This window comes from Megalopta genalis, unplaced genomic scaffold (genome assembly GCF_051020955.1).
Source record: "Megalopta genalis isolate 19385.01 unplaced genomic scaffold, iyMegGena1_principal scaffold0681, whole genome shotgun sequence".
Classification (NCBI taxonomy): Eukaryota; Metazoa; Arthropoda; class Insecta; order Hymenoptera; family Halictidae; genus Megalopta; species Megalopta genalis.
Genome location: NW_027476750.1, coordinates 15,202 through 26,180, shown reverse-complemented (window position 1 = coordinate 26,180; position 10,979 = coordinate 15,202). Strand labels below are relative to the sequence as shown.

General features: G+C 44.1%; 1 protein-coding gene across 1 annotated transcript; it reads right to left on the bottom strand.

Annotated features, from left to right (window-relative positions):
* Positions 1-6,512: 6,512 nt before the first annotated feature.
* Positions 6,513-10,462, bottom strand: LOC143263521 (uncharacterized). The gene is made up of 2 exons (XM_076528426.1): positions 8,034-10,462; positions 6,513-7,950 (listed from the first exon to the last, which is right to left on the bottom strand). The coding sequence occupies exons 1-2, from the start codon at positions 10,460-10,462 to the stop codon at positions 6,513-6,515; spliced, it is 3,867 nt and encodes a 1,288-aa protein (XP_076384541.1).
* Between the last annotated feature and the right edge of the window lie 517 nt (positions 10,463-10,979).

The window sequence follows — 10,979 nt, the reverse complement described above, 5'->3', positions numbered from 1 at the left end:
ATGTCTTCGAATCCATGCGAAACAAGTGGTTTAGCTTCAAATACCTGTGATATACATGATGTAGCTTCAACTGCATGCGAAACAAACGAGTTAGCTTCAAATCCAAGAGAAAAACGTGATTTAGGTTCATATCAATGCGAAGTAGAATGCTTAGTTTCAAATCCATGCGAATCAAATGGTTTAGCTTCAAATATTTGTGATATACATGATTTGGCAAATGCATGCGAAACAAATGAGTTAGCCACAAAACCAAGTGAATCAAATGATTTAGCTTCAAATCAATGCGAAGGAGAAGGCTGATCTTCTAATCCAAGCGAAACAAATGGGTCAGCATCAAATACTTGTGATATACATGATTTAGCTTCAAATGCAGGCGATACAAACGAATTAGCTTCAAATCCATGCGAAACATAGGATTTAGCTTCAAATCAGTACGAAGTAGAAGGCTGATCTTCGAATCCGTGCGAAACAAATGGTTTCGCTTCAAATACTTGTGATATACATGATTTAGCATCAAATGCAGGCGACACAAACGAGTTTTATCATCAAATCCATCCGAAACACATGATTTAGCTTCAAATTCATTCGAAACACATGGTTTAGCATAATATTCATGGGAAGCAAATGGTTCAGTTTCAAATACTTGTGATATACATGATATAGCTTCAACTGCATGCGAAACAAACGAATTAGCTTCAAATCCATGCGAAACGTGATGTAGCTTCAAATCAATGCGAAGTAGAAGGCTTATCTTCGAATCCATGCGAAACAAATGGCTTAGCTTCAAATACTTGTGATATACATGATTTAGCTTCAAATGCAGGCGATACAAACGAATTGGCTTCAAACCCATGCGAAACAAGATGTAACTTCATATCAATGCGAAGTAGAAGGCATGTCTTCGAATCCATGCGAAACAAGTGGTTTAGCTTCAAATACCTGTGATATATATGATGTAGCTTCAACTGCATGCGAAACAAACGAGTTAGCTTCAAATCCAAGAGAAAAACGTGATTTAGGTTCATATCAATGCGAAGTAGAAGGCTTAGTTTCAAATCCATGCGAATCAAATGGTTTAGCTTCAAATATTTGTGATATACATGATTTGGCAAATGCATGCGAAACAAATGAGTTAGCCACAAATCCAAGTGAATCAAATGATTTAGCTTCAAATCAATGCGAAGGAGAAGGCTGATATTCTAATCCAAGCGAAACAAATGGGTCAGCATCAAATACTTGTGATATACATGATTTAGCTTCAAATGAATGAGATGCAGAATGTTTTGATTCAAATCCATGCGACACAATTGATTTGGCTTCAAATACTTGCGATATAAGTGACGTAGCTTCAAATGCAGACGAAACAAACGAGTTAGCTTCAAATCCAAGCGAATCACATGATTTAGCTTCAAATCAATGCGATTTAGAAGGTTTAGCTTCAAATCCATGCGAAACAAATAGTTCAGCTTCAAATACTTTTGATATACATCATTTAGCTTCAACTGCATATGAAACAAACGGGTTAGCTTCAAATTCATGCGGAACAAATGATTCAGCTTCAAATCAATGTGAAGTAGAAGGTTCAGCTTCTAATCCATGCGATTCAAATGGTTTAGCTTCAAATACATGTGATATACATGATTTAGCTTCAACTGCATTCTAAACAAACGAGTTAGCTTCAAATCAGTTCGAAACTCATGATTTTGCTTCTAATTAATGCGAAGTAGAAACCTGATTTTAGGATCGATGCGAAACAAATGGTTTAGCTACAACTCAATACGAAGTAGAAGGATTAGCATCAAATCCATTCGAAACACATGATTTATCTTCAAATCAATGCGAAGTAGAAGGCTAGGTTTCAAATCCATGCGAAACGTATAGTATGGAATCAAATACTTGTTTTATACATGATTTAGCTTCAACTGCATGCGAAACAAACGAATTAGGTTCAAATTCAACCGAAACACATAATTTAGTTTCAAATCAATGCGAAGTAGAAGGCTTAGCTTCAAAGCAATGCGACATAAATGATTTAGCATCATATACATGCGATATAAGTGATATAGCTTCAAATGCAGGAGAAACAAACGGGTTAGCTTCGTATCCAAGCGAAACACGTGATTTAGCTTCAAATCAGTGCGATGTAGAAGGTTCAGCTTCAAATCCATGCGATGTAGAAGGTTTAGCATCAAATCCATGCGAAACACATGATTTAGCAGCAAATCAATGCGATGTAGAAGGTTTAGCTTCAAATCCATGCGAAACAAATGATTTATCTTCAGATACTAGCGATATAGGTGATATAGCTTCAAATGCAGACGAAACAAACGAGTTAGCTTCAAATCCTAGCGAAACACATGATTTAGCTTCAAATCAACGCGATGTAGAAGGTTTATCTTCAAATCCACGCGAAACAAATGATTTAGCTTCAAACACTTGGGATATAAGTGATATAGCTTCAAATGCAGACGAATCAAACGAGTTCGCTTCAAATCCATTCGATACATATCATTTAACTTCAAATCTATACGAAGTAGAAGGCTTAGCTACAAATTCATGCGAAACAAATGATTTAGATTCAGATACTTGCGATATAAGTGATATAGCTTCAAATGCAGGGGAAACAATCGAGTTAGCATCAAATCCATGCAAAACACATGATTTAGCTTCAAATCAATGCGATGCAGAAGGTTTAGCTTCAAATCCAAGCGACACAAATGATTTGGCTTCAAATACTTGCGATATAAATGATATAGCTTCAAATGCAGGGGAAGCAAACGAGTTAGCTTCAAATCCATACAAAACACATGATTAAGCTTCAAATCAATGCTATGTCGTAGGTTTAGCTTCAAATCCATGCGAAACGAATGATTCAGCTTCAAACAATTGGGATATAAGTGATATAGCTTCAAATGCAGACGAAACAAACGAGTTAGCTTCAAATCCAAGCGAAACACATGATTTAGCTTCAATTCAACGCGATGTAGAAGTTTTATCTTCAAATCCACGCGAAACAAATGATTTAGCTTCAAACACTTGGGATATAAGTGATATAGCTTCAAATGCAGACGAATCAAACGAGTTAGCTTCAAATCCATTCGATACATATCATTTAACTTCAAATCGATGCGAAGTAGAAGGCTTAGCTTCAAAGCAGTGCGAAGTAGAAGGCTTAGCTCCAAATCCATGCGAAACAAATGATTCAGCTTCAAATCAATGCGAAGTAGAAGGTTCAGCTTCAAATCCATGCGATTCAAATGTTTTAGCTTCAAATACATGTGATATACATGATTTAGCTTCAACTGCATTCTAAACAAACGAGTTAGCTTCAAATCCATTCGAAACTCATGATTTTGCTTCTAATCAATGCGAAGTAGAAACCTGATTTTAGGATCAATGCGAAACAAATGGTTTAGCTTCAACTCAATACGAAGTAGAAGGATTAGCATCAAATCTATTCGAAACACATGATTTATCTTCAAATCAATGCGAAGTAGAAGGCTAGGTTTCAAATCCATGCGAAACGTATAGTATGGAATCAAATACTTGTTTTATTCATGATTTAGCTTCAACTGCATGCGAAACAAACGAATTAGGTTCAAATTCAACCGAAACACAAAATTTAGCTTCAAATCAATGCGAAGTAGAAGGCTTACCTTCAAAGCAATGCGACATAAATGATTTAGCATCATATACATGCGATATAAGTGATATAGCTTCAAATGCAGGAGAAACAAACGGGTTAGCTTCGTATCCAAGCGAAACACGTGATTTAGCATCAAATCAGTGCGATGTAGAAGGTTCAGCTTCAAATCCATGCGATGTAGAAGGTTTAGCATCAAATCCATGCGAAACACATGATTTAGCAGCAAATCAATGCGATGTAGAAGGCTTAGCTACAAATCCATGCGAAACAAATGATTTAGCTTCATACAATTGGGACATAAATGATATATCTTTAAATGCAGACGAATCAAACGAGTTAGCTTCAAATCCATGCGAGACACATGATTTAGCTGCAAATCAATGCGATGTAGATGATTTAGCTTCAAATCCATGCGAAACAAATGATTTAGCTTCAATTTCTAGGGATATAAGTGATATAGCTTCAAATGCAGACGAATCAATCGAGTTAGCTTCAAAATCCATGCGATACATATCATTTAACTTCTAATCTATACGAAGTAGAAGGCTTAGCTCTAAATTCATGCGAAACAAATGATTTAGATTCAGATACTTGAAATATAATTTATATAGCTTCAAATGCAGGCGAAACTAACGAGTTAGATTCAAATCCATGCGAAACACATGATTTAGCTGCAAATCCATGCGATGTAGATGATTTAGAATCAAATCAGTGCGAAAGAAATGATTTAGCATCAGATACTTGCGATATAAGTGATATAGCTTCAACTGCAGGGGAAACAAACGTGTTAGCATCAAATACATGCAAAACACATGATTTGGCGTCAAATCATTGCGATGTAGATGGTTTAACTTCAAATCCATGCGAAACAAATGATTTAGCTTCAATCACATGGGCTATAAGTGATATAGCTTCAAATGCAGACGAATCAAACGAGTTAGCTACAAATCCATGCGAAACACATGATTGAGCAGCAAATCAATTCGAAGTAGAAGGATTAGCTCCAAATCCAAGAGAAACAAAAGGTTTAGCTACAAATACTTGTGATATACGTTATTTATATTCAACTCCATGTGCAACAAACGAATTAGCTTCAAATCCATGCGAAACACATGATTTATCTGCAAATCAATGCGATGTAGATGGTTTAACTTCAAATCCATGCGAAACCAATGATTTAGCTTCAGATACTTGCGATACAAGTGACATAGCTTCAAATGCACATGAAACAAACGAGTTAGCTTCAAATCCAAGCGTATCACATGATTTAGATTCAAATCATGTGATTTAGAAGGTTTAGCTTCAAATCCAAGCAAAACACATGATTTTGCTTCAAATCAATGCGATGAAGAAGGTTTAGCTTCAAAGCCATGCGAAACGAATGTTTGAGCTTCAAACACTTGGGGTATAGGTGACACAGCTTCAGCTGCATGCGAAACAATCGAATAAGCTTCAAGTCTATGCGAAACACATGATTCAGCTGCAAATCAATGCGAAGTAGAAGGCTCAGCGTCAAATCCATGCGAATCAAATGGTTTAGCTTCAAATACATGTGATATACGTGATTTAGCTTCAACTACATGCGAAACAAACGAGTTAGCTTCAAATCCATGCGAAATACATGATTTAGCTTCAAATCAATGCGAAGTAGAAGGCTTATCTTCGAATCCATGCGAAACAAATAGTTTAGATTTAAATAATTCTGATATACACGATTTAGCTTCAAATGCAGGCCAAACAAACGAGTTAGCTTCGAATCCATGCGAAACACATGATTTAGCTTCAAATTCATTTGAAAAACATGGTTTAGCTTAATATTCATGCGAAACAAATGGTCCAGCATCAAATACTTGTGATATACATGATTTCGCTTCAACTGCATTTGAAACAAACGAGTTAGCTTCAAGTTCATATGATACACGTGCTTCAGCTTCAAATAAATGCGAAATAGAAGGCTGATTTTCGAATCCATGCGAAACAAATGGTTTAGCTTCAAATCAATGCGATGCAGAAGGTTTAGCTTCAAATCCAAGCGAAACACATGATTTAGCTTGAAATCGATAAGAAGTAGAAGGCTTAGCTTCAAATCCATGCGAAACAAATGATTTAGATTCAGATACTTGCGGATGAGGATTCTACGAAATGCCTCGTGAACTCGAGAGAGTGTCCGATTGTACTGTATGTTAGAGCTAGAGCTCGGGCGAGAAAGAGAGCGCGTGTAAGTGTTTTCGACTGTGACTTCTGACTGTTTGACACTGATTGGTTTTTCTGCGTTTTACTGAACGCGCCCCGACTGGTCGCGTTATTTTATATTGGTCACCCCCGTTTGAGATCCCTGAAGGAACCTCCACCTCCACGCCGGGACGCCCTGATTGGTTTTTCTCGAAGATTGCGATTTTCCAATCAGTGTCCTCTAAGCTTTTCGTCACCACCCTCTCGTATCGTCCTTCACGAGCCTTGTCTAGGAGAGGGGGGTGTTGCGTAGTTGCGTGGTCGGGAGGTCCCCTGGGGCCTGAGATATCGTCCCCGCGACGGTTGGGACTAAACTTTCTCAAGACCCGTCAAATTCTCAAATTTACGACGGGGTTGTTTTTTCGGGCCTTTCGTACCTACGACGCGTCGCGGTCATTAAAGAAACGGAAGACCCTGCACCAATGTTCTGCAGATGGAAAAAAGGTTTCCGTCTCTTTATGATCCTCGCTGGTCCACGCCATAAACCTTCGCGAAAGCGGCCTGCGGGAGGTCTTCTGGAACGGAACATGCTCCCCCCGTTGAGCGACCGAATCGGTCAATACACAATCAGCGTACTTATTAGCTAATTCGATCGCGATGTCCTGGGTTGCTTGCGGTATGTTTAAAAATGTCTCTAAACACTGTGCTCGATGGGCAGAGGTGCCAGTTGTCGCACGTTCCGCTTGTAGACTCCTTGGGAAGTCCGCACGGTCACGACCCTGGCGAAGTCGTCCTGTCCTGGATGGAGTTGTACCACACAGCCGAGACGCCACTGCAGTGGTGGGAGATTATCCTCCTTCAGGACGACGATGGTGCCCTTGGTGATGTTGGGCGACCCCTTGGTCCACCTTTGGCGAACGTTGAGTTGATTGATGTATTCCTTGTACCAGCGGGCCCAAAAGTCTTGTTTGACCTTTTGTATGTGTTGCCAATTGGACGGTCGGTTGCTGGGAGTTTTTCTGAAATCAATATCAGGAAAACTCGTCAAGGAATCACCAATCAAGAAGTGGCCAGGAGTGAGTGCGATGGGATCGTTCGGGTCGGAAGATAGAAGAGTCAAGGGTCTGGAATTGAGGATGGCTTCGACCTCTATCACGAAAGTGTTGAACTGCTCAAATGAGAATAGTTCTTCTCCTACCACGCGCTTCACGTGGTGTTTGAAGCATTTGACGGCGGCTTCCCAAAGGCCGCCAAAATTCGGAGACAGCGCCGGGATGAAATGCCACGAGATTTGCTTCTCCGTTAGGAAGTGGCGGATTTTGTTCTCCCCATTGCGCAAGATCTCGTGCATCTCGGACAACATGTTGTTCGCACCAACGAAATTGGTGCCGTTGTCGGAATAGATGTTTTTGCAGATCCCCCTCCGCGAGATGAATCGTCGCAAAGCCCCGATGAATGCTTCTGTGGTCATGTCGCTTACGACTTCAAGGTGTACTGCCTTCGTTGAGAAACAAATGAAGACAGCAACGAACACCTTGAGTCGAGTGCGATTGCGATGTCGTCGCTCTTTTATATGAAAGGGACCACAATAGTCCACGCCGCAATTGGAAAACGGGCGGTGCTCGGTTACTCGTGCGGCAGGTAGGTTTCCCATGCTGCAGGCTGTGGCAGGTGGGTCCATACGGAAGCACTTGACGCACCGCCTCACGATCTTCCGCGTTGCGTTTCTGCCGTCGATGGGCCAATAGGCCTGCCGGACGGCGTACAGGGTAGTCGTCATCCCTGCGTGGTGGTTCTCGAGGTGGGCCTGGCGGATGATAAGTTCGGTCACATGATGACTCTTCGGCAAGAGGACCGGATGGCGCTGATTGTAAGACAGCGTCGAATTTACGAGACGGCCTCCGACGCGTAGCAGTCCTTGGTGGTCGATGAACGGATTCAGCGGAAGGAGCTTGCTCTTTTTGTGGAGCTCGGTGCCGGATCTCAATGAACGAAGATCCAATGCAAACGCTGTTGCCTGTGCCAGTTGTAGGATGCGGACGGTGGCCGATTGGATCTCTTCGATGGTGAGAGGTCCTCTGAATGCTCGTGGATTCTTGAACCGTAGGCAATACGCGGTGACATGTTTTAACCTAGAAAGACAGGAGAATCGGTTCAAAATTTCCTCACTGTTTATGGTCGCGGTGAAACAAGTGAGTCGTTTTCTCTCCGGTACATCCTCCCAGATCTCGAATATTGTTTCGGGCCACGTTGACTTGTGTGTTGAAAGCCAGGTGGGTCCGTGGCGCCAGTGTTGGTTCTTGATGAACTGCGCTTTATGGTCGCGGTGAAACAAGTGAGTCGTTTTCTCTCCGGTACATCCTCCCAGATCTCGAATATTGTTTCGGGCCACGTTGACTTGTGTGTTGAAAGCCAGGTGGGTCCGTGGCGCCAGTGTTGGTTCTTGATGAACTGCGCTGGTGCTTGTCCCCGGGATAGCAGATCCGCCGGGTTGTTGTGGGAACGTACGTGTCGCCACGCGTTTATGTCGGTTTTACCCTGAACATCCGCTACGCGATTCGCAACGAATGTTTTGAGACCGCTTGGTTCCTTGTGGAGCCAATTCAAAACAATGGTGGAATCGGTCCAGAAGGTGATGGCTGCGGGATCGGTGCCGAGTGCCCCTTGAACCGAGGTCGTCAAAGTAGCCAGCAGGGAAGCCCCGCAAAGCTCCAGTCGTGCGAGCGGAACGGTCTTCAGTGGTGCCACTCGAGACTTTGCGCAGAGAAGATGTACCCGTATCCTGCCGCTGGTGCTGATGGATCGAACGTAGATACATGCTCCATACGCTCGCTCGCTGGCATCACAAAATCCGTGAAGCTCGATCTTGCGATTACCCGATTGGGTGACGTTTCTCTGGAATGACAAGTGGTTGAGGTGAACTAAATCCTCTGCGAAGGTTGACCATTCAGTGTGTATGCCAACTGGAAGGGATTCGTCCCAATCGACCTTCAGTTGCCACAACTGCTGGATCATGAGCTTCGCGAGGATAGTAACCGGTCCGAGGAGTCCCAGTGGATCGAAGATCTTTGCTACCGATGACAGGATGGACCGTTTCGTTACCCGTGTGGTAACGTTGTGATTCACGGTGAATCTGATGATGTCTCCTGTTGCATCCCATACCACACCGAGGGTCTTGACGGTGGTCGCGTCACCGAAGACCTTTGGATGTACTTGTTGAGCTGAGAGGTCGGTCAAAAGCCTGGGTTCGTTTGACCTCCATTGACGTATGTTGAGTCCTCCCTTCGCCAACAAGTTGATGACCTGATTGCGTACGGTCTGGGCTTCCTCCAATGTATCGGCACCAGTCAGCAAATCGTCGACGTACAAGTCCCTCTTCAACGTCCTTGAAGCTGCTGGAAATTGGGACTCTTCGTCGTTCGCTAGCTGGTGTATGCACCGAATTGCTAGAAATGGAGCCGCGGAGAGCCCGAACGTGACCGTATTCAGCTCATACGTAGTGACCTCGTGGTTTGCGTTTCTCCACAGGATCCGTTGATACTTGCGATCCTCTGGCCGAACGAGGAACTGGCGATACATCTTCTCGATGTCGCCAGTCAGCGCATACACGTGCATGCGAAATCGCAGTAGTAGCAGCCACATGTCGTCCTGTATCGTGGGTCCTATCATCAGCGCGTCGTTCAGTGATAGGCCGCAACTCGATTTGGAGGAGCCGTCGAACACAACACGGACCTTTGTGGTCGCGCTCGACGACTTTACGACCGCATGGTGCGGCAGGTAGAAACCCGGTGACTGGGGTTCATCGCTTCCTACCTGAGTCAAATGTCCGAGCGCCAGGTATTCATTGATGACGGTTGAATACTCCGTCTTCAAAGCAGGATCGCGCGAGAATTTCCTCTCCAACGCCAAAAATCGATTGAAAGCGCGAGACCGTGATTCACCGAGCATTGATTCCCTTCCGTTGAAGGGCAGAGCGACGACGTACCGACCTGTTTCGTTTCGCTGAAGATGTTGGGTGAAGTGATCCTCGCATCGTTTCTCCTCGGACGAGAGGTGCCGTTCGGATGGTCCCTCTTCCAATTTCCAAAATCTTCTGAGGTCGAAACTCAACTTCGTCAGGAAGGTTTTTCGCGTCGTTTGAGGTTTCCTTGCCGGTGCGCTCCCCCCGATGATCCATCCCAGTTGGGTTTTCTGGAGGACGAGATCCAGGTTGCCACGTGCAGACAAGTTGATTTGCCCTATGCTGAGTGATGCGAGGGCAGGACCGCTTCCGATCAGCATGTCTACGGGCGCTGGACGGTAGAAGTGTGGATCAGCTAGTGGAATGTTAGCTGGGATGCTAAGTTGATCACGGTCAATCGGCTCCTCCGGTACGAACCCCGCAATGCGTGGGATTGTGAAAAACGTCAAATCCCGCTTGTAGTTCGAAAGACGGGATTTGATGGTGGTTTTCACAATCTTGCTTGTGACCGTTCGCATGGCGTTCAGCGTCTCGATGGTTGCGGCCGAGTTTGTGACGGGAAGCTGGAGTTTCGCGACGAACTCCTCCGTGATGAAGTTCGCGTTAGCGCAGGTATCGACCAATGCTCGACACGGGATTGAGGGTTGATCGCGACCTGCGACCTCGACGATCGCCGTGGTCATCAACCCATTGGTCGGTACCTCGGTGGCTCGAACGCGAATCCCTTTCCTCGGCTGCTTCCTTCGTCGTTTCCGTCGTGGTCATTCGGGTCTGTCCGTGGATTTCGGCGGATCTTCGTGTAGCTTGGTGTTGTGCCGTTTTCCGCATGTTCTGCAATTCCCGGCGTTGCAGTCCATAGCACGGTGGTCGAAACGCAAACAATTCAAGCACAAGTACAAACTGGTTGCCGTCTCGATCCGTTTCCTGACTGGCATCTCAAGGAACGTCTTGCATTGAAAGACGGAATGCTCTGCTGTGTTGCAGATTGCACAATTATTACCCTTAGCAGTTACGAAGGCTTGTCCGCTTGCTCTATTCGAGGACTGCGTGGGATATTGTCTCCTCTCTTTCGTCCGGAAGGAACCCGGCTTCCGAACGCCTCGTGCGGTCTCGGCTTGGACTTATTGGACCGTGGGAGTCGAGGTTGAAGGCGTTTCACAGTCCCTGTACTGATGCGCGGAAAGGTTCAAAAATTTGAAG